This window comes from Schistocerca americana, unplaced genomic scaffold, assembly GCF_021461395.2.
Source record: "Schistocerca americana isolate TAMUIC-IGC-003095 unplaced genomic scaffold, iqSchAmer2.1 HiC_scaffold_57, whole genome shotgun sequence".
Lineage (NCBI taxonomy): Eukaryota > Metazoa > Arthropoda > Insecta > Orthoptera > Acrididae > Schistocerca > Schistocerca americana.
In genome coordinates this window covers 29,430-54,515 of record NW_025726313.1, presented here as the reverse complement: position 1 = coordinate 54,515, position 25,086 = coordinate 29,430, and the positions used below count along the sequence as shown (strand labels likewise).

The 25,086-nt window shown below is 41.6% G+C and overlaps 1 protein-coding gene across 1 annotated transcript; it reads right to left on the bottom strand.

The window, feature by feature from the left end:
• Window positions 1–5,201: 5,201 nt before the first annotated feature.
• LOC124586818 (putative uncharacterized protein DDB_G0286901) lies at window positions 5,202–6,397 on the bottom strand (the record flags this gene model as incomplete). Its single annotated transcript, XM_047131419.1, has 1 exon — window positions 5,202–6,397. A coding segment is annotated over one exon (1,196 nt), but the record flags the coding sequence as incomplete, so codon positions are not given.
• Between the last annotated feature and the right edge of the window lie 18,689 nt (window positions 6,398–25,086).

Genomic DNA, 25,086 nt, shown 5'->3' with positions numbered 1-25,086 from the left:
CACTAACTACACAAAAACGACTACGTTAATTGTAGCATGTTGTTCCTGAACTGCTTCCACACATTCCTCACACATTTTCATTTGTGTCAAACATAATGGGATAACGGAAACACAACAAAACGAACCTAGCAAATTCATGGTTGGAAGTGAAAAATCAGGACGGTATTTTAAATCCCATGTTCCTCAAGTTAAATAAATGTCTACCAAAATATATTAGCTACACTAGTTAAATACGAGTCTTTTTTTCTCGTATCGTGATGAAACATAACATGTAATTGCAGTAATTCAGCTATTTTTCAAACATTTCTTTGACGCTGCATATTTTCTGCAGTTTGTAAAACCAAAAAAGAACTAACTGGATTGTAGGTTCTTTTTTGCCTTCTAATTCATATGTACCCCCTTCAGGAAATCTACCGTTCTTCCTGCAAGTTCATTCTAATACCTCTGATCTGTAAGTGGAATTATTACGGTATTCTTCACTAAAGCAACAAATTGGTTGCAAAGTTTATGTACGGACTCTAGCATAGTGCACGAACTGTTCCAGCATGTGCAGAACTTCGGCTCGAAGCATGAGCAGAAGCCACTTTTCCTCAAATGTCCTAAGTGCTGTTATACAATGAGCACAACAGAGATGGCTTTCGCGTTCTTCCGAAACTTTTTTTATTGGAACCCTGGTCAGAGAGAAAAACAAAATTATGCAACATGTCCGGCGAAATTTAGTATCAGTCATCCTCTCTTGTGCGTCTTTCATAGTATTTACTGCCGTCAGCTTAACGTCCGTGAATTCGGTTATAAATAGAACGTTATTTGCAAGAGACCGATCTGTGCCTAAGTAATGCGCTCTGTCAAATAGTTCAACTTTTACACGTATCGGTCCACGTATATTAACCGTCGTAGACTTTTTTTTATTAATAACTTACTTAATAACAGCAGGTCTTATACGGTTTCGGACTGCACGAAGCCTCTTCTTTGATATGCCTACTTACAGTAGAAATATTTAACGTAACATCTGAAACGCTGACATCTCGATAATTCTTTGACACTCATCAGAAACACCTCTCGCTTCTAAAAGGTGTCATCTGTTTAGCACACATTGCAACAAACTTCGCTGTTGTCTTTTATTACTACCTTCATTTCTGAACGATGTCTGTGTGAGATTTCTTACAACTGTGTTTCTTTAAATGAGTTGTTCCCGACTGGAAACACAGTAATGTTGATCAGTTTACTCGTGACACATGCTGTAGAATTTCTGTTTTAGTTTACAACATATATTTATTCCTTCCTTCACTTTTTGGACTCTCCCGTTTCCTCTACGTTTACGCATTGGTTTCAGTTTTACTTGATACTGCAAATACTTCTTCACTCTGCCTGATTACAAATACACCACGAATGAGAAGCCTCTGCTGGATGTAGCTGCGCAGGGATGAAAGCACGTTTAAGGTGTTTGGAGTCAAACGTTACCTAATACTCGGCCATGGCCTCCACTTAGTGCGGGCCACACACACACACACACACACACACACACACACACACACACACACACACACAAAATTTGTTGACCGACCGACGAATTTGGTGACTGTCTACACAACGCACGTCCTAACCGACAATACTCATTTATTTGAGCGCCGCCCTGCTCCTAGAGCTGGTTGTGACGTTCTGTTCTAGGCGATTCCGCTTAGTATTCCACAGGAAAAGAATTGGGATTTGGCTTGGCTGTTCGAACTAACAAGGCCAGAAAAACCCGTGTTAAAGCTGTGGGTAAAGAAATGGCTAATGCAATGGACCAAATGCACGTACGCTTTGTTACTTACGGAGCCGAGACCCGAAGGTTTTCGGAATTATTTAAGAATGGATGAAAAATGCTTTTCGGAGCTCCTGAACGTCAAACGATAGCCACATACAAATTAGAGCCACTGGTGGAAGTTACGAGGACCTCAGATTCAGTGCAATTAATGCCCACAATTATTATCTAAAATGATTCTTGAAATGTGCAAGGTGATTCGTAGTTGCTTGAGGAAATATTTGTGATAAAGCAGAAGCGAAACGAAAATTAAATTCATAAAGTTTACATGAATATAATTCATGTTCGTATGTAATAATATTATACTCTGTAAGTTCAAGAAAGTTATTTCAGATTAGAAGGACGACTGCAAATGGCGGTGCATATTATGTAATAAATTCAGCAACATATTCTTAAGAAATGAAACACTTAACAGTTGTTATAACTTAAGAAAAGTACTTCACTTTGCTCTTCATAGCAGGAGGGGTGACGATAGGTAGAATTTTTGTAACACTTCCAATCATGATCCAAGTGTGTAAGTCCGTCTACTGTCTGTAATTCGGTTTCTAATTTTTATTTTCTATACGTATCGGAATAAAAATCGAATCTGTCTCTCTTTAAGGTTATCTGACTTCCTTTCCGATGAGTATTGGAAACAAAACCGAGAAACAGACAGACGACTAACAGTTATTCACAAATGTGTGTACTTTTTGTTTTCTCTGTTTGGCACATGAAACTACTACAGATTCGCTTAAAAAAGAAAGAAGCACTTGACTTCTTACCCCTCTATTGCTATACTGCTCGCACGGCACGTCCCACAGACATCTGAAGACTCGAAAACTTTCCAAAAACTCTGTCGTCAAAATTTCGTCTGCCTCGCACACTGCCATGTTAGCCACATTCGGCGTGCACTGAACCCCGCGCGTAGTCACTGAAGAGGAACCGTTGTAGGGGGCGGCTCGCACCACAGGCTACACAGTTTGTACGGCGAATGGGGCCGTGGGCAGGCGGGTGCGGCTGTCTGCTGGTCTCACCTAACCAACCCAACGCAAAGGAAAATCGCTCTTTAGACCACCAAGCCTACAAGCGTACAGTTAGTCGGTCGGTCGGTCAACAAGCTACACACGCACAATTTATCGGTCGGTCGATAAATCGGCGCATGTATGGGGTTTAGGGAAGGACGGGATCGAAGTCGGCCGTGCCTTTTGAAAGGAACCATCCCGGCATTTGCCTGGAGCGATTTAGGGAAATCACGGAAAACCTAAATCAGGATTGCCAGGTGCATGTATAGGGTAGGGTCCTTTATTGAAAGTGAGACTCTGACAGTAACTGAATGAGAGAAAGAGCTCGAAAATCTAGATTTCGCAGCAGCAGATTACGATGTCTCATAACAGGCTTCTGACTTCAGTGTTGAAGGATTTCAATACTATATCTTGCCAGATATGTAGTATACCGAAGCAACATTACGACAGATCACTGGCGACACACGCTGAGGAGTTACTGGCAATGCTTGAGGAAAGTTCGGTTGGGTGGCTGACTACGATTTCTCGCGTTCGGCCATTTAGGTATAGTATTTCCGTGATTTCCCTAAATTACTTACTGAAAATGTCGGGATGGTCCTTGTGAAAGGGCACGGCCGACTTCCTAGTCCACCCTTCCGTAGTCCGAGCTTGTGCTCCGTCTCTAATGGCCTCGCTGTCGACAGCACGTTAAACTCTAACCTCCACCCCCAGCTACGAAACTGGAATTAATTTTTGTCCAGATATATGGAGCCACAATTTGTACACGGAAATTGGTGCCACTAAGAACCTGTGCGCCATACTTTGGGAACGATTCTCTACTTTTCATCCGGAAGTAATTAAAATTCGCGCCAGAACGGAAGCATTTATCCAGCTGCGCTGGATATCATCAAAGACCAGGCAAAGGAAACAGAGGCAGCTCAGCGTCAGGAAGCTGGAAATACGGATTTGGCATCAAAAATGGTTCAAATGGCTCTGAGCACTATGGGACTTAACAGCTGTGGTCAACAGTCCCCTAGAACTTAGAAGTACTTACACCTAACTAACCTAAGGACATCACACACATCCATGCCCGAGGCAGGATTCGAGATTTGGCATCGGTTTAGGGTCTAAATGAATGGTATTTGAATATACAAGGCTCCTACACACACACACGCACACACACACACACACACACACACACACACACACACACACACACACCAGTTTATCGGATGGCAGAATGCCCAAATTGGTCGCAGCCTACACACGTCCGAACCGACTATACTCGGCGATTATAGTGCCGTCCTGATTTTTGTTTTATCTTCAGTTCATTGCGTTTTTGTTCCATGAGATCCGGCTGGTTTTTCACAGAAATAACAGGGTTTGCTTTGGCTGTTTTAAAGGTAAGAAGGGAAAAAAAGCGGAGAGAAAGCTGTGGGCAAAGAAATGGCCAATGCAAGGGAAGAAATTCACCGATGTTCAGGCTGAGAGCTTATAGATTTCCTGATTATTTAAGAAGGGGTGAATCATGCATTTCGGAGCTGCTGGACATCATAGAACCACTCTTAAAGGAAAAATAATGCAGTACTGACAGAGGTGTTAAATTTCCAGGAGACACTGTTAGCTGTATTATGATATCTCGCCACTGGCGACAGACATTCAGTACTGTCATACCGCTCCAATTATGAACTAAAATTATTCCTGAAACGTGCAACGTGATCTGTAGTTGACAGAGGAAATAAATCATGATAAAGTAAAATAAATAAAACAAAAGACGTTCATGAAAACGTTATTAACTGATTTATGGATGTAGTGTTAAAGACGACCTGTAAATTTCAGAACCTCATTTCATATTTGAGCAAGAAACACTACACACGAGGGTGCATCATCTAGTATATACGATAACAGTTACGTAAGAAATGAAACATTTAGCAACTGTTAGAAATGAAATAAATAAATAAATAAATAAATAAAAATAAATAAAATATCCCAAAATTTGCTCTACATGGAAATAAAATCTAAAAGCAGAAATAAAGAAGATAGACAGAGCTAATCTCGTGTTGCACATAGAGCAATCAATATGGATTCGTTAAAAAATGAAATAAGTGCCTTATTTCTTGCATCTCTATTGTTATACTCCTTGCACGTCGTATCGCGGAAGCATCTGCAATCTTTGAATTTCTCTAAAAACTCTGTCCTTAAATTTTCGTCCGCCTAGGACGTCGAAATATATATTACAAAAGTATTTAATTCCGAGAGCTGTGTCAAAACAGGAGTTCTACTCATGCGGTTGGCACGATCGCGCTACACACGACACATTTTCTTCGGTCGGCTGTCGACTGGTCGGACGCGCCCGACATACCGAAAATGAAATTTTGTCGGTCGGTCAGTCAAAACACCAACACACAGCCAATTTGTTAGACGGTCGGTTGTTGGGGCGCCGCGAGAGGCGCTGCTATCGAGTCACGTGATCTGCCTGACGGCTGCAACGGATGATACGAACAGTTGCGGGTTATTCGTCTTACTTGGTTATTCTTGTAGACATCGCGTATTGCAGAGTTGTTTGTACAGAGTTGGCGGGAGTTGTTGTTGTTGGCAGGAGTTGTTGTTGTTGGCGGGAGTTGTTGTTGTTGGCTGGAGTTGTTGTTGTTGTTGTTGGCGGGAGTTGTTGTTGTTGAACGGAGCTGTTTATTTGTTGTTGGGAGTTGTTTTTTGCTGTTGGGAGTTGTTTTTTGCTGTTGGGAGTTGTTTTTTGCTGTTGGGAGTTGTTTTTTTGCTGCTGGAGTTGTTTTTTTGCTGCTGGAGTTGTTTTTCTTGCTGCTGGAGTTGTTTTTTTGCTGCTGGAGGTTGTTTTTTTGCTGCTGGAGGTTGTTTTTTTGCTGCTGGAGGTTTTTTTTTGCTGCTGGAGGTTTTTTTTTGCTGCTGGAGGTTTTTTTTTGCTGCTGGAGGTTGTTTTTTTGCTGCTGGAGGTTGTTTTTTTGCTGCTGGAGGTTGTTTTTTTGCTGCTGGAGGTTGTTTTTTTGCTGCTGGAGGTTGTTTTTTTGCTGCTGGAGGTTGTTTTTTTGCTGCTGGAGGTTGTTTTTTTGCTGCTGGAGGTTGTTTTTTTGCTGCTGGAGGTTGTTTTTTTGCTGCTGGAGGTTGTTTATTTGCTGCTGGAGGTTGTTTATTTGCTGCTGGAGGTTGTTTATTTGCTGCTGGAGGTTGTTTATTTGCTGCTGGAGGTTGTTTATTTGCTGCTGGAGGTTATTTATTTGCTGCTGGAGGTTGTTTTTTTGCTGCTGGAGGTTGTTTTTTTGCTGCTGGAGGTTGTTTTTTTGCTGCTGGAGGTTGTTTTTTTGCTGCTGGAGGTTGTTTTTTTGCTGCTGGAGGTTGTTTTTTTGCTGCTGGAGGTTGTTTTTTTGCTGCTGGAGGTTGTTTTTTTGCTGCTGGAGGTTGTTTTTTTGCTGCTGGAGGTTGTTTTTTTGCTGCTGGAGGTTGTTTTTTTGCTGCTGGAGGTTGTTTTTTTGCTGCTGGAGGTTGTTTTTTTGCTGCTGGAGGTTGTTTTTTTGCTGCTGGAGGTTGTTTTTTTGCTGCTGGAGGTTGTTTTTTTGCTGCTGGAGGTTCTTTTTTTTTGCTGCTGGAGTTCACCTATTTGCTATTTGGGAGTGGAGTTTCTCACCAAGTTAACAGCCATGGTAAGTGAACTGATATTTCTTATAAATTCTATTTTACAGGGATGTTAAGTTTTAAGAAAACGAATGTTAATGTTTTAATTGATGTTCTTGTAAACATGTTATGCATGTAAAATGAAAATAGATGGTATGTCGATATCATCCACTCATTAAAACTTCCCTCTGGGATAACTTGTATAATAGCTTGCTCTTTGCGAATATTTGTTTTTTTTTTTTTTTTTTTTTTACAGTAAACATCAAAAATGAACATTTTACATCATTATTTTGCGTGTTTGGATTCGATAGATGGTTGGTTTTATATTAGTCAGCAGTGGCTGCGCTATTTATTTTCGCAGTAGAGGTTTTCCTTCCGTCATCTGACTTCAGATTTCGTATCCATCCAACTCTAAAGGCTCTGGGTGAAGGCTGTGAGAAGAAAAGCTTGTAAACTCACCAAATGTCGCATAAGTAGTTTTCTGAATTTTCGGGAAGAGGACAGGGAATGCATATAAAATTCATTGTCTGTGATAATGAAATTTACGAGCAAGTCATTGCTAGTTGCAGTGGGAGAAGAAATTGTCTGTGATAAGTTTCCAGCAACTATTTCGTCCAATAGCAGACGATTATTTCCATTAATTGAAGGTGTTTTCTTGTTAGTATTTGGCAGTTGTTAGATAGTGGTTGGTAGGTGTCGTCGACTACGGTTTACCGTCGTTGGTTGGTCATATTTTTTGTACTATGGAGAGTTATAGTTAAAATGTGGACTTTGTGTTATATATGTTAACTGAAGGTTTACGTAACGGGTTTGACGATTTCAGTGTTTTTTTGTCACTATGGGCTTTCTTTTTTCTGCTGTATAGACCAAGTGAAATATGCTGTATCGATTTCTGGAGATTTGTGTGCGTTTCTGGTACCGAGGGTTTGGTTCAAGCAATACAGGTCAAGCGATATTACAATGCCATTGGTTTTGCGTGTTTGGATTTTGCTTACTGTGCAGATTTTCGTGTGCTTGATTTTAGGGTTAATATTTGTCTGGAAAGTTACGTTATTCATACAGCCTTTTGTCTCCCCCCCCCCTCCCCCACTCCCCCCCCCCCCCTGAGAATTCCTGCTTCTCGTGGTTGGCTCGTTAATGACTTTTTAGTAGTCGTTATTGCGCATGTTACTTAGGTTTGTTCGCGGATGCAATGAGTGGCACTATGAGGGACATATTCTTTATGCTTGAAAACCGGATTTCCGGTATCTTTATAACGTCATGAGTCAAAGCAGAATGGTGGGAGTCACAAACTTTCGGTAATCCCGTAAACAGTGCTATGCATTTTGTCATCTACTGAACTCTTTGTAGTTACTCAATGAATTGCATCCATTCTGATTCCGAACTGACGTTCTGATGAACAGTAAAACTGTACTGGTACATGACAGAATATGTTTACATCCTGATACTTCAAGCACAAGGTTTGCAATTGTAGTTAAGGGATTATATGCTCGCGTGTTCTATAATTTGCAAGTAACAGGTTGGAGTGGAATGTAACGGTTGCTGCTCTACTAGACGAAAGATATGTTCTAGACCTATAAGAAAAAGGTGGGATGGAAGCGACTGCCGATTTACTTCGATACACAGCTCTCAAGGGACTTGTTCGAAGAGTTCGTAATGAGTAGAAAGATAGTGCAAATCAGAAATTTTTTCCTTCCATTGGAACTTTCAAGGAAGGATCCGTCTTAGGAAAAATGAGAATCTAAAAGGGAAAAATAAACACCTTACGATACACCAAATAAAATTCTTAATGGTTCAAATGGCTCTGAGCACTATGGGACTCAACTGCTGAGGTCATTAGTCCCCTAGAACTTAGAACTAGTTGAACCTAACTAACCTAAGGACATCACAAACATCCATGCCCGAGGCAGGATTCGAACCTGCGACCGTAGCGGTCTTGCGGTTCCAGACTGCAGCGCCTTTGACCGCACGACCACTTCGGCCGGCTAAAATTCTTAGAACGGTAACAATATGCTAGAATGTCTCATAGGAAGTGAAAGAAGCCCTTTCATTTTGTTATAATGCCTGAAGGGTATTCGAAAACTGAAACAAATATAGTCATTCAGTGCTATTTAGGCGGTAACGTATACTAAATGTTCCTAGGCTTCGAACCTGTAAAAATATGGTCGCGTATTGTTTGTTGGTCTACATTAAGAAAAGACTACCAAACGTAATTTAAATTTCTGTCACTCAATGACATGATGGAGCTGCACCTAAGAGTGATTTTTATGCACGTATTCAAGCTGTTTCAAGCAAAGAGATCCTACAAGACCCCTACACACACTATCATCATCCTTTGAAGGATGAGGCTGTTGCCTGTTACGACCTCTCGAACAAAATCATACCCACCATTTCCCAGGCCTTCCAATATCTCCCATTCTGCTTGTAGTTCACGATCGTCTGAGGAATTCTGTGACCTGGAATTCTCATGAGGTGTTAGCTTCCAATCTTGACGATTTTTTTTTTTTTTACTTTTTCATTCATGAAGAAAATATTTCTCTTCTAATTCTTCGTTTTTAATCATATTCTTGGCCAGCTCTTTGTCTTTCTTAGGAACCCCTTGTTTTTTTAGGTAACCAAACTTTCGACTACTTTATAGAATATCATGATGGTTTCTTTTTGTGCTTTATAGCCCAGTGGTGCCACAGAGGGCTTGACATTTCTGTATTTTATTTTCAATATCAGGTTCCAAATCAAAACTTACAACACAGCCTAAATAAGAGTTGAGACACTTGTTCTAAAACTGAATTATCTAAAAAAATTTTTTGACCTGACTGGAGATTTTCCTCAGAATGTCATTTTTGTTTTGTTACTAGAAATTCAAAAGCTGTTTTTCTTGTTAATTTCGCTTAGCTTGTATATTCATCCTTGTTAGCTGGTACACTGATCTTTGGAGGTCAGTCTGAGGTACATTCAGATACTCCTCATTCGTTATGTTAATTCCTTTGTTTACTTTACATTTACATTTGGGATAATGTCATTGTAGTATTGAAAAGGGTTGGTGATAGTCCACATCTAACGCCTTGGTTCAAATGGCTCTGAGCACTGTGGGAATTAACTTCTGAGGACATCAGTCCCCTAGAACTTAGAACTACTTAAACCTAACTAACCTAAGGACATCACACACATCCATGCCCGAGGAAGGATTCGAACCTGCAACTGTATCGGTCGCGTGGTTCCATACAGTAGCGCCTAGAACCGCTCGGCCACTAAGGCTGGCCTAGCGCCTTGGTTAATAATTGTCTTCTAATCGATTCCTACCTGTGTTCATAGCAATGCATGTGCTATTGTAAAGACTTTTCACTAACTCTGTTAGGTGGTAAGTATATCAATGTTCGGACATAATCTTCCATAGGATATCATGGCTCACACGTTCAAAGGCCTTCTGAAGATTGATAAGGCCCTATGGGTTTCTGCATTAAATTCCGTGTTTTTCCTATCAAGTCCTTAATTACATCCACAATGACTGTGCACAAACGACCTAAAACCATTGTGTTCTTCAGAAATAATAGTTTCTGTAATATTCTGCATGTTGTTATTGATCTATCTATACAGTTTGTAGCCAGTGTTTCGAAGACTTATGCCGCAATAGCTTCTACAATCATTGTTTCCATTTTCTGGAAAGACATTACTTCTGCTATATACAATGATCTGGCACTCTTACATTTCGATCAACAATCATTTATTAATTTTAAAGCCTTATTTAGTGGTAACCCTCTATATTTAATTATCTCTGCGTGTATTCCATCTATTCTTTTTTCCTATATTTCATGCCTTTCAAGGCGTGTTATAGTTCGTCTGTAGTAATTGCATCTACTGATTCATTGTACATACCTCCTCGAGTGTCATTTTCAGCCTTCGGTGTACACCACATATCTGTATAATTTATGCATTGCTAATAATGTTTAGTGAGACAGCGTCTTTTTCTTCCTTGTTGAGGGCTTTCATGACCTCGCATGCACATTGCTGTCTGCCATGTACATCGTGTTCTAAGACGCTTATGAATGGGTCCCATGACTGTTGGTGTGCTTTGCACGGTAATTGTTTGGCAGCATTCCGCTTTATTTCGTACGTCTGCAAACTTTCTGACGTTTTCATCTGTAGAAACTTCATACAAGCTATGTGTTGTTGTTTAATCGCTTCTTTAATTTCTGTGTTCCAAATTGAGTAGTTTTCCCCATCTGTTTTCTTCCTTGTACCAAGTGCTTCTAGGGCTTCTTCAATGATGCGGTTTTGATTCTCCATTCTATATCTATGTCTTTATTGACTGGTAATAAAGCAAGCTTTCCTTGGAATCAGTACTGATGAAGTTTCCTAACACTATATTCCGACAGAAGATATATTTTGATCTACTGTTGCTGTGGTTTCTTCACGAGTTTGTCTCCTTCCATTTTGGCAATAGCCTCATCTTACTACGTAGAAGGAAGTGGTCACTACCTATGTCTCGTCCTGTATAAACATGCATAAGATTCTTCATTTTATAATTAATCAGTGTGTAGTCAATCACAGACATTAATCTTCGCGCACTCCATATAAACTTGTTACTGTCTTTGTCTGTAAAATGTGTTTGTAATTTTGTGTGTCCTCTACATTTATCGTTGACTGAAATTGCCACTCCAACACTAGCTCATTTTCTTTGCGGGACGCCAGTGTAAGCTATCGAGTAGTCCGTCAGATCTTTTGTTCTTTTTAGTTTTTTCTTAGTTTCTGTTCTTGCAGTGTATGCTTCCTTCTCCTTGCGTACTTGGTTTAACTCGTTTTCTGTGTTGATCAGCCCTCTAACATTCCACATTGCCAAAGACACACAATCTGCGCACGTTAAGTCACGTGATAGGGCTGCCACCTCTAGGTATCGCGACCTGCCTGATTTTCTGTCGGGGTTGTCTGGCTTGGGAGGCTGGGTGCACAGCGCCTCTAGAGGCCTCCCTGCCCCACGTATGAACCATAACTCTGTCTCGGTATGGTGACGTGTAGACGGATCAAGTCGGGCATAGATATTTTGACACTGCAGTACTGTTTTTGCGAGTGATTCGGCAGCACATTTAATTTTTGATTCACAAATGAGAATGAAGATTTCAGAAATAGAATTTAAAAAGTGACAGTAAATAGGTCTGTCAGTATGGTTCACGAATGGCTTTGAAGTTGACAGTTGAACTCTGCTGAACATTCAGGCAGAAAATTCGGAACGAACTGCAGAAGCATCAACATTTAGTGCAGAATTTTTCATTTATGTCTGTTCACCTGTTTTCTAGAAAAAGTGTAAGTTACAATTAGATTCCCTTCAGGGGCTCGACTGTTGCATTGTTGCTATAATCTTATTAGTGGGAGTAAATGAGACTATTTTTAGCCAAATACGTGAATCAGACTCAGGTTTCACTTATGAATGGAAAGGAAATGGTGGGTAGATTCGGCAACAAAATAGGTGCTGATATTCCCACACTTGGTGTTCTTTTAAAGGGTTCCGAAGTTGCCAAAACGTCTTGGGTAATATGTAGGATAAATGGCGAATAAGAATGACATTTCAAGATTTCTCTGTCAGTAGGGTGTGTGCATGGATACCAGAATGCACGTCAGGGATCACGAGGTGTGTCCACAGTGGCGAGCGGCACCGCCGGCGTCCAAGTGGACCCTACCAGCGCTCAGCAGCCCGGGACCGCCATTATGTTCGGTGTTGTAATTGCGTTTCCGAGCGAAAACAAGGATGCTTCTTCAATGTGAATTTTTATTAGTGACTGGTGATTGAATACAGAGCTACGGCGTAATTATCGGCGTGTTGAGGGATTTTTAGAGTAAGTTCTTAAGTGAAAAATGATGGTTTGCTATGCGCACTACCCCCCTGCGGGTTCGGGGCTTAGAATAGGCCCGCGGTATTCCTGCCTGGAAAGAGGCGACTAAAAGGAGTCGCCAATGTTTCGGCCTATATGTGATGGTCCCCTCTCGTGTTCGACCCCCATCTTTCCAAATTCTTCTGAAGAGCGAGCCAATTGGGGAAGGGCGCCTTAGATGGTGCATTGCCTGGATGCGATTTCCACCATGCACTGTGCAGTGTTGCTTTTTGCGGAGACGGCGACCATGGACTTCCTTGCACCTAATATCCAGCACGGTAGCCAGTCCGTTGTGGTCGGGCCGCCGTGTACCCTGTTGGTTGTAGCCCCTGACGACGCAGGCATCAGCAGAGCGATCCCTGTGTTAACTCCCCACGTATGCCAAGGAGTAGGGGCCTATCTCCCTGGGGCTTCGGGACTCCCAGCAATGGCCATCCTGCCAGGTGACCCGTGCTGAGGCTGCGTGGCGCTCGTTGGGAGGGCCCTTGGTCGGAGTGGGTGGCACCAGGGCAGATGACCCCCAGTGAAGCGTGGTACGTCATCTCTCGCTGGTGGCCAGCCGCCGGCCGCCTCTAAGCGTTCTCCGACTCAATTCAACGCTCAGAAATACGATCCCAAATCGTTCCCCTCCCTGGCCACACCGTGCGAGGAGCGTAAGGCTCTGGATAGCAGTGACACTTATCCGCCCCGGTTCCTAGTTTGTACGAGAGCTGATGGGGAGTCATTCATGTCGACAAAGCCTCAATTCTTCGTAGAGCATTTAGAGGAAAAGATTGGGGAAAACGCAAGAAGTGATTCAGTCACAAAGAGAGCAGGCTGAACACAGGAAGAACGTAGATAATGGAACCATTGATGTAACAGTTGTAAATTGTCGTAGCTGTGTTGGGAAGTACAGTGAGTAAACCTTTAGATGGCAGACCTCTCCTAGTCCCGACTCGGTAGAAGTCGGTAAACGTCGGGAGGCTTCGGTAGGCACGCAGTTTCGACTGCTGCCAACATTACGTAGCTGACTGTGTTGTACAAGGTACCCATTGTCGTCTGCTTCGTTATTGTTTTGCGCTGTACTGTTCTGCGTGTTTTTATTGTGCAGTTGTGCTAAACATTATCAAAATGAGTGAAGAGGCAGTTGCTGGCCGATCTCGGGAGTCGCCAACAACCCCTACTGGTAGGACTACGGTTAGAAGGAAACCAGTATTACTTAGCGATGCTCGCAAAATTATATTGCGTGTGATTGAATGCTGCGAAAGGGAAAGGGAGCAGAAAAAATTGCTTCACCCCATTTACAAATCTTCAGTGAGAGCTGCTACATACATAGGACAAAGCATGTGTAGCATTGGAAGATTCAAACATTTTTCCAAGGATCATCCTGGCGTATCACCACAAACGCCTGTCAAGAAAAGGTGAGTTTCCATGTCAGATATTTTGTTCGCGATCACTTTGAAGGAGCCCCCTATGTCGTCCGAATTACCTTATATTTCATTTTTCCTTGCTACCGTATTGCTTTGTGCCGGCCGCGGTGGTCTCCCGGTTCTAGGCGCTCAGTCCGGAACCGTGCGACTGCTACGGTCGCAGGTTCGAATCCTGCCTTGGGCATGGATGTGTGTGATGTCCTTAGGTTAGTTAGGTTTAAGTAGTTCTAAGTTCTAGGGGACTGATGACCACAGCAGTTGAGTCCCATAGTGCTCAGAGCCATTTGAACCATTTCGTATTGCTTTGTATGGAAACACCACTGGTTACTGTATTATTTCGAAACAAATTCATATTGCAGTACATTTCCAAATTCAAAAAAATACATGCAGTGCGGAAGGCATTTTCTTATAAACCATTCTCTTTCTTTTAAGTTATGAAAAGTGGAGAAATCGAAGTAATGATGGATGATTTTTCCTGTGGTGGCATCTCATTGTTTAACATATCTCCTCAAGAATGTGTCTTATTTCTTTTATTTCGGCTAGGAACCTTCGTGGGCTTGCGCAGAACAAATCACCAAAATTTCATCGCAATCGGATGAATGGTTTGGGAACGCACAGAGGGCAGACATACATACATTCATTTTTAAATACATAGATTGACAGTTACGTTATACTATATGACCTGTTTACGCATATTTAAATTTTATAATTAATAGTTAAACATTGATGGGAATGAAAAAAATGCGGGTAGTGGGAATCGAAGCGGGGTCCACTGCATGACAAATTGCGCTACGCATGCTACAGTGACATTATCGTTGATTCATTGTCCGTTACTCTTTTCGGGCGTTCGAAGAACAACTCACCAAAGTTTCACTGCAATGGTTTGTAAGCGCATAGTAGACAAACATACATGAGTATTTGTTTCGTTTACGAACAACATTTAAAGCGAGTTTTACTTCCAAACCTTTCGTCTGCTTTCGTGTAAGCATGACGCGCAATTTGTAGTGCCAGCACTGCAACTGGAAGGCGTGCCTTGTCGTCGCCCCCCCCCCCCCCCCCCCAACGGCTCCTCTCCCCGAACTCCCCTCACAATTCTACCGTCTTACAGTTAACACTCTGTACCAGAGCTCCAAGCGCTTGTAGAAAGCACTGATGATGAAATCGTTATAGGCACTGAAAGCTGGCTAAAGCCGGACGTAAGCTCAGCCGAAATTCTTGCGAAGAACCTAACGGTGTTCCAAAAGGATAGGCTAAACAAGGTTGGCGATGACGTGTTTGTTGCTGTCGGAAGTAGTTTAACTTGTCACGAAATTGAAGTAGATGCTTCCTGTGAGTTAGTGTGAGCAGAGGTCATTGTTGGCAACCGGAACGAAATAATAATTGGATCCTTCCACCGACCTCCCAACTCAGATGACACAGTTGCTGAAGGTTCAAAGAAAACTTGAGTTTGATGTCGAACACGTACCCGAATCATACGATAATAGTTGGTGGTGACTTTAATTTACCCTTGTTATGTTGGTGAAAATAAATGTTTAATTCCAGAGGTACGCATAAAATATCATCTGAAATTGTGCTAAATGCATTCTCTGAAAATGATCTCGAGCAATTAGTTCGAGCCCATGCGAATAGTTAATGGTGTTGTGAAAAGAAACTTGACCTCTTAGCAACAAATAATCCTGAGTTAATAACGAGCATCAAAACCGATTTGGGGATTAGTGAACACAGGGTTGTCGTAGCGAGATTGAATATCGTAATCTCCATATCCCCGAAAAATAAGCGAAAAGTATACCTATTCAAAAAAGCAGATAAAAATTTACTTGACGCCTTCTGGTGGCGTCGGCATCTACGTCTTTCACTCCCTTTACAGCGAGTTTGTCCCTCTACAAATGCCTTTAGAGGCTGTTGCTTTTCGGGTGTGGAGGACGCCTCAGGCTGTTACTGCCTGCAGTCTCTATCTTCCACCGGCTGGTGATGTCCCACAGCATGTCCTGGCTGCACTGATAGCCCAGTTGCCGCCACCTTTTCTGTTACTGGGCGACTTATACGCCCATAACCCTCTGCGGCGTGGATCGGTGGCAACAGGCCGAGGCAGCATCGTTGAGTAAGTATTGGCACAGCTTGATTTTTCTCTTTTGAATAATGGTGCCTTCACACATTTCAGTTTGGCACATGGCACGTACTCAACCATCGACCTTTCGATCTACAGTCCTAGCATATTACCATCTGTCCAATGGAGTGTGCATGACGACTTGTGCAGTAGTGACCACTTTCGATCTTTCTGTCACTGCCACAGCATCACTCTTCTGGGCGTCCCTGCAGATGGGCTATGAATAAGGCTGACTGTTCACCTCCATTACCACTATTGAGCCTCTTTCCAATGACACTATTGATGCGATGGTTCACTTGGTCACCACTAGAGTCGTTACTGCCGCAGAATCTGCCATTCCCTGTTCTTCTGGGTACCCTCGGCGGAGGACTGTGCCTTGATGGTCGCCCGAGATCCCAGAGGCAATTAAGGATCGCATGTGGACACTCCAGCATCACAAACGGCATCCCTCATTGGAACACCTCATCCCCCTTAAATGGCCCCGTGCGCGAGCCCGCTGTCAAATGCTGAAACACCTCTCGGTGGACTGCCAGCGATGCCTCCTAGACCTTTTCAACCGTATCTGGGTTGAGAGTGAGTTCCCGCGGCAATGGCGGGAAAGTGTTATCCTCGTTTTGAAACCAGGCAAAAACCCACTGGAGGTGGATAGATTCCGCCCCATTAGCCTCACGAACGTTCTCTGCAAGTTACTCGAATGCATGGTGAGCTGGAGGTCGAGTTTGCTACTTTGACTCTCAGGACCTTCTGGCTCCGTCTCAGGGTGGGTTCCATCAGGGCCGCTCTGCCGCCGATTATCTGGTGTGCCTGGAGTCTGTCATCCGTACGGCCTTTACCTGCCGTCAGCATCTGGTCGCCGTCTTTCTTGACATGCGGAAGGCATACGATACGACATGGCGACATCACATCCTCTCTACGCTTCATGGTTGGGGTCTTTGGGTCCCGCTCCCGATTTTCATACAAAATTTTGTGAAATACAAATAGTTGAAGTTAATCATTTAGATTAAAGGTGACCCCCCTCACCGAAAAGCAGAAGCGTCGGTTTGTCGATAGGCACACATGAAAGGGGGAAAACTTGCTAACTTCTGGATTTTATCCTTTGACGAGCTAGAGCAATAGAAGGAAAACAGAGTAAATAAAATCCGAAAGTTTGCAACTTTTCGGCCTTTTGTGTGTGCGTAGCAACAAGTAACACTTTCACTCTTCAGGGAGTGGTTTCCTTTCATCCTTAAGTATTTGCGTTCTTAAGTTTAAGTACGCCAACTCCAACACGCAACTGGAAGACGAATACTCCAACTTGAAATAAGGAGGTGACAGTTGCTAAACACACTCCTCGGACGGCGAGTGACGTCAGCGGCGAGCTGCGGTTGGCCGCTGCCACAAGCTGTTTCTGCACGTATTCGCTGGAAGGTGAAACGACAGGCGAAAGTAGGGAATGGAGTGAACTTTAAACTCTATATCCACATTGCGCGACGCTTACTACTTTTTTTCTACCGGCGATGGTAGCGGATCTGGATTTTGTTTCCATTTCTAAACCATTTGCATGTTTCGACACTTCCCACTTTTTTAAACAGGTGGGGACCGAGTGGGCAGAAGGCCTGGTCGCAGTGCCCCCTATGCCTGACAGAATAAGGGAGAGGGAGCAGGAAGGAAACTTTCTAGCTTTATTAAATTTCTTACTTTAATTATATCCCAGAGAAAAGGTCAGATACGAAAAATAAAAAGTAATGTAGGGCCGAAGTGACGTCCTTGTCACTCCACTGGGAGGATCTCACCGCGTGGTCGGTCGTGCAACATGTTGCCTAGGAAGTAAGCAAAGAACATTTTGCAGGAAAGTGATGTCGGGTGACGTCATGTTGTCCCAGTAGACAGGGCCTGGAACTACTGCCCAATGCCGCGGTAATAGAAAGATCGAGCAGATGCTGAGATTTAGCGAACTGCGTTTGTCACTTATTTATCCTCTGTGCCCCTTCTACTTTCTCTAAACTCTCAAGGCCTGCAGAAGACTTTACCCGTGATTCTACATGTTTTCACGTGAGTGATGAACGCACAGTGTCGTTAAAACAGTTTCAGGCGTTTGTTCAAGTTGCACCTCACAAACGGTCGTATCCTGTGCTTGCAACGGGCAACTATCTCGTGTGCTGGAAAGACTAGCTCGAAGCTTTGTTTCACGCTTGTGCAGCCAGTAGAGATATTTGCAGGTTCGGAAATAATACATAAAACGCTAAATAATCCTTGGAAGTGGTTGTACTTCTGATTTCCAGATTTTGTCTTGCCAGTATTTAACAACCGATTTAAGCAAATGCAGAGATGAAAAGCACTCCCAGATACGTCACTTAATAAAGGAACGATGTGAAGCAACAAAAACCGTTGCAGACTTACGTGAAACATGCACATGTCACTAAGTAGGAGAAAGTAAATTTTACTTTAAAAATCCGACACTTTCAACCGTTAGAAACCATTTATTTCGCTGTGATAAACTGTAGTTACGAGTTTCGCTTTATTTCCGCTGATGAGGGTGAAGGAGGGCCATGGTTAATTTCTGTTGTAGTGTCATTCGAAATCTTCTCTTTAACCGGTTCGCGTTGACTTCCTTCACTACAACGGAGTCTGCAACGCTACCCAAGCAAACCGGGAGACTTCAAGCGTCCCTAGCGCGCTGAACATGCTTCTTTCACTCGTTCACTGTGTGTCTAGCTGAAGTGTGCCACAGAGCTGTAACAGTTGTATTGTAAAGGAGGAAGGGAAAAAAAGGTTTAACGTCCCGTCGGCATAGAGATCATGAGAGACGGGAACACAGGCTCGGATTGTGTCAAGGATGGGGAACGACATCGGCTGTGCCCTTTCAAAAGAACCGTCCCGTCATTTGCGTGGGACGATCTAGGGAAATCGTGGGAAACGTGAAACTGGATGGCCGGACGTGGCTTTGAGCCGTTGTTCTCGTCAAAGAGTCCAGCGTGCTAACCACAGCGCCACCTCGCTCGTTGTAGTACTTTCGTAAACTGATTACGTAACGTAACTTGTTTGGACAGCTGTGTGAACTTGGTTGGCATAACGCAACTTGTTTGGACATTTAAGTATCGAGGTGAGCCGTAATATTATGCTGCTGTTGATCATCGCCCTCTCAACCAGAATCATGCAGTGATGGGAAAACGTCACAGTCTTGAGTAGCTGCTGTTTGCCCCCCCCCCCCCCCCCCCTAGTTGAATCTGGGATGCAGACTTTTTATCGAGCACAGAATTCAGCTGAGAATTATGTTGCTCACGAATGCAATCTTCTATTGGTTAGTAATTCCCCTCCCCTACACCACATACACCATCAGCAACATTAACGCCTTGCTAAACGAATTTTCTTTGAATAATTTTATGTTTAAAATCACGTAAGCTAAATTATATTGTACTTCATTTTTGTAAATGTTTTATTAAACTAATAACTACCACCATCATGTCACTTGCTATTATTTGGAAAATTAAATGTTGGATCTATTCAGTATTACAATTCTGCTGTATTTATGACAATAATAACAATAATAATAATAATAAACCCCGCAGAGGCCCGGGATAAGAATAGGCCTCTGGTATGTTCTGCCAGTCGTAAAAGGCGACGAAAAGAAACCACTAATAGGGCTAACCACCTTTTAGTGTGATTAGTTGGTTCAGGACAGAACTAATGAAGCTTCGGACAAGTGCTGTCATGGTCGGGGACGACGCTTGAACCCTATGCCCGTCCACAATGGTAACGACACTGCTAGCCACACGGAAAATGATTTAAATCGAAATAGAGGTGTTCTGCAGGATATGCTTCCTGCAACCACTCTAGAAGGAAAACAGACAGAGGATGAGATGGTCAGATGAAGTTAATCGACACCTCATGTTCTGTTATTACCAAGCAACAAACTTACGAACCAACACAATGGGATACAGATCACAAGTATACACAACATTTATTACCAGATACTCAGAATTAAAATTTTTAACAGAACAACGACTAGCTGATCAGATCCGTGTAATAATAAAAATAACAGGATACCCCAGTCAGAATTAGAAAACATCAAATAACAAGTACAACAAATACTGGAACAAAATAATGTGCAATCAGAAGAAGAAGAAAAAAATACCGTAATGGACTCAAACATCCCAGAGCAAACAAACAAAGAACACCACGCATCAATTAAACAATCAGAGGAAAACGAAATTTTAAGACTGCCTCCAGAACAAGGACAAATAGAACATGAAGTGACACACGTTAGATATAGAAGAAAAATTTCAGCTGACATATATAGAATACAAAGACACAAATACAGACATTAGACCATTGTTGCATAGACCACCAAATAACCCACAAGTCGAAACAAGTATCAACACAATCATACAATAAGTGAAAATACAACTATGGGAGAGCTACAACTACTGGTTTATATAGGAGCACTCACTACACTAAATATACACACTAGGCAGAGATCAGAACAAACCCACACACAGAAGAAACCCACGAAACCAGCATGGCAACACAGGCTACAGGTCAGAATAGAAAAACTGAGAAAAGACATAGGACAGCTAACATAATTTATAAGAAATGAAATATCAGACAAAAAACGAAAAAGGTTAGGTAAAATCTCACAACAAGAAGCGATAGAGCAATTAGATGAAAAGAGGCAAAAATTACAAGCATTGGCCAAACGACTTACAAGATACAAAAAAAGTGAAAATAGAAGGAAACAAAACCAAACATTCAACACAAACAAAAAGAAATGTTACCAGACAATAGATAACACACACATTAAAATAGACAATCCACCAAACATAAGACATGGAACACTTCTGGAGCAACATATGGTCAAACCCGGTACAACATAACAGGCATGCACAGTGGATACAAGCAGAAACAGACACATACAAGATGATGCCACAAATGCCTGAAGTGATAATTTTGCAACATGAAGTCACCCAAGCAATTAATTCTACTCACAATTGGAAAGCCCCTGGAAAAGATAAAATAGCGAATTTCTGGCTAAAGAAGTTCGCCTCAAGACATTCACATCTAACTAAATTATTTAACAGTTACATTGCAGACCCATACACATTCCCTGATACACTTACACATGGAATAACTTATCTGAAACCTAAAGACCAAGTAGACACAGCAAACCCAGCTAAATATTGCCCCATAACATGCCTACCAACAACATACAAAATATTAACTTCAGTCATTACACAGAAATTAATGACACATACAAAACAGAACAAAATTATAAATGAAGAACAAAAAGGATGTTGCAAAGGACCACGTGGATGTAAAGAGCAACTGATAATAGATGCAGAGGTGACATTTCAAGCTAAAACTAAACAAAGGTCGCTACACTACGCATACATTGATCACCAAAAAGCTTTTGATAGTGTACCCCACTCATGGTTACTACAAATATTGGAAATATACAAAGTAGATCCTAAATTGATACAGTTCCTAAACATAGTAATGAAAAATTGGAAAACCACACTTAATATCCAAACAAATTCAAATAATATCACATCACAGCCAATACAGATTAAGCGTGGAATATACCAAGGAGACTCATTAAGTCCTATGTGGTTCTGCCTTGCCCTGAACCCACTATCCAACATGCTAAATAATACAAATTATGGATACAATATTACTGGAACATACCCAAACAAAATCACACATTTGCTATACATGGATGATCTAAAACTACTGGCAGCAACCAATCAACAACTCAACCAATTACTAAAGATAACAGAAATATTCAGTAATGATATAAATATGTTTTTTGGAACAGACAAATGTAAGAAAAATAGCATAGTCAAGAGAAAACACACTAAACAAGATTACATATTGGATAACCACAGCGACTGCATAGAAGCGATGGAAAAAAGATGCCTATAAATGGGTGTCCAATACGTAACTGTTTCGATTCCCTTTTATTTTGTAATTTAATTTGCACGTCAGATAAGACAACTTAATCTTGTTTTCCAACTGATATTTCAAGTCCAATTTCCTGTGCTGTTTGTTGTAGCGATTTAACTTGTATTATGTCTTGAGTATTGTTGGCTAGGTGAGCAAGAGCATCAGCAAATCCCAAGAAGTTGAAACTTCATTTGTCACACACCCAATTCTTATTTTCTTTTGATTATCTTCTTACCATTCTCTCATTACATATTCCAGTCGATCATTACATATTCCAGTGCACAGTTGAAGAGTAGTAGTGATAGGCTGTCACTTTGTCTGAAGCCAGTTTTCATATGGAATGCTTCAGAAGTGACCCCTGTGAACTACTTTCGTTGTGGTGTTGGGTAGAGTAAGTTCTGTTACCGTCATTAAGCTGGTCACTTTTCATCCGTTAGTTGAGTGATCAGTGAATATAAATAATACATACAGTAGTGATACATAATACATTCATCTTTATATATTACATATTGCAGTCGAGGGCCTTCGGCTTGGAATTCCTTTAGTACAAACACGTATTTACTAGGAAAGCTAACCCCCTGTTTCACAAATTTTTGATGTATGTGGCAGCTTGTTGAACCATATGTTGTTGTTGTTGTTGTTGTTGTTGTTGTTGTTGTTGTTGTTGTTGTTGTTGTTGTTGTCTTCAGTCCTGAGACTGGTTTGATGCAGCTCTCCATGCTACTCTATCCTGTGCAAGGTTATTCATCTCCCAGTACCTACTGCAACCTACATCCTTCTCAATTTGTTTAGTGTATTCATCTCTTGGTTACTTCCACCGTTTTTACCCTTCACGTTGGCCTCCAATAGTAAACTGGTGATCCCTTGATCCCTCAGAACATGTCCTACCAACCGATCCCTTCTTCTAGTCAAGTTGTGCCACAAACTTCTCTTCTTCCCAATCCTATTCAGTACCTCCTCATTAATTATGTGATCTACCCATCTAATCATCAACATTCTTCTGTAGCACCACATTTGAAAGCTTCTATTCTCTCCTTGCCCAAACTATTTATCGTCCATGTTTCATTTCCATACATAGCTACACTCCATACAAATACTTTCAGAAGCGATTTCCTGACACTTAAATCTGTACTCGATGTTAACAAATCTCTCTTCTTCAGAAACGCTTTCCTTGCCATTGCCAGTCTACATTTTATATCCTCTCCACTTTGACCATCGTCAGGTATTTTGCACCCCAAATAGCAAAACTCCTTTACTACTTTAAGTGTCTGATTTCCTAATCTAATTCCCTAAGCATAACCCGAATTAATTCGACTACGTTCCATTATCCTCTTTTTGCTTTTGTTGATGTTCGTCTTATATCCTCCTTTCAAGACACTGTCCATTCCGTTCAACTGCTCTTCCAAGTCCGTTGCTGTCTCTGACAGAATTACAATATCATCGGCGAATCTCAAAATTTCTATTTCTTCTCCATGGATTTTAATACCTACTCCGAATTTTTCTATTGTTCCCTTTACTGCTTGCTCAATATATAGATTGAATAACATTGGGGAGAGGCTACAACCCTGTCTCACTCTCTTTCCAAACATTGCTTCCCTTTCATGCCCCTCGACTCTTACAACTGCCGTCTGGTTTCTGTACAAATTGTAAACAGCCTTTGGCTCCCTGTATTTTACACCTGCCATCTTCAGAAATCGAAAGAAAGTATTCCAGTCAACATTGTCAAAAGCTTTTTCTAAGTCTACAAATACTAGAACGTAGGTTTGCCTTTCCTTAATCTTCCTTCTAAGATAAGTCGTAGGGTCAGTATTGCCTCACGTGTTCCAGTATTTCTATGGAATCGAAACTGATCTTCCCCGAGGTTGGTTTCTTCTAGTTTTTCCATTCGTCTGTAAAGAATTCGCGTTAGTATTTTGCAACCGTGACTTATTAAACTGATACTTCGATAATTTTCGCATCTGTCAAAACCTGCTTTGTGTAGGATTGGATTTATTATATTCTTCTTGATGTCTGAGGGTATTTCGCCTGCCTCATACATCTTGCTCACCAGGAGGTAGAGTTTTGTCAGGACTGGTTCTCCCAAGGCTGTCAGTAGTTCTAATGGAATGTTGTCTACACCTGGGGCTTTGTTTGGACTCTGGTCTTTCAGTGCTCTGTCAAACTCTTCATGCAGTATCATATCTCCCATTTCATCTTCATCTACATCCTCCTACATTTCCATAATATTGTCCTCAAGTACATCGCCCTTGTATAGAACCTCTATATACTCCTTCACCTTTCTACTTTACCTTCTTTGCTTAGAACTGGGTTTCCATCTGAGCTCTTGATATTCACACAAGTTGTTCTCTTTTCTCCAAAGGTCTCTTCAATTTTCCTGTAGGCAGCATCTATCTTACCCCTCATGAGATAAGACTCTACATCCTTACATTTGTCCTCTAGCCTTCCCTGCTAAGCCAGTTTGCATTTTCTGTCGATCTCATTTTTGAGACGTTTGTATTCCTTTTTGCCTGCTTCATTTACTGAATTTTTATGTTTTCTCCTTTCATCAATGAAGTTCAATATTTCTTCTGTTACCCAAGCATTTCTGGTAGCCCTCGTCTTTTTACCTACTTTATCCTCTGCTACCTTCACTACTTCATCCGTCAAAGCTAACCATTCTTCTTCTACTGTATTTCTTTCCTGCATTCCTGTCGATTGTTCCCTTACACTCTCCCTGAAACCTTGTACAACCTCTGGTTGTTTCAGTTTATCCAGATGCCATCTTCTTAAATTTCCACCTTTTTGCAGTTTCTTCAGTTTTAATCTACAGTTCATAACAAATAGATTGTGGTCAGAGTCCACATCTGCCCCTAGAAATGTCTTACAATTTAAAACCTGGTTCCTAAATCTCTGTCTCACTATTATGTAATCTATCTGAAACCTATCAGTATCTCCAGGCTTCTTCCATGTATACAACCTTCTTTTATGATTCTTGAACCAAGTGTTAGCCATGATTAAGTTGTGCTTTGTGCAAAATTCTACCAGGCGGCTTCCTCTTTCATTTCTTCACCTACTACTTTTCCTTCTCTCCCTTTTCCTACTACCGAATTCCAGTCAACCATGGCTATTAAATTTTCGTCTCCCTTCACTATCTGAATAATTTCTTTTATCTCATCATAGATTTCTTCAATTTCTTCGTCATCTGCAGAGCTAGTTGGCATATAAACTTGTACTACTGTAGTAGGCGTGGGCTTCGTGTCTATCTTGGCCACAATAATGTGTTCACTATGTTGTTTGTAGTAGCTTTTTTATTCATTATTAAACCTACTCCTGCATTACCTCTATTTGATTTTGTATTTATAACCCTGTATTCACCTGA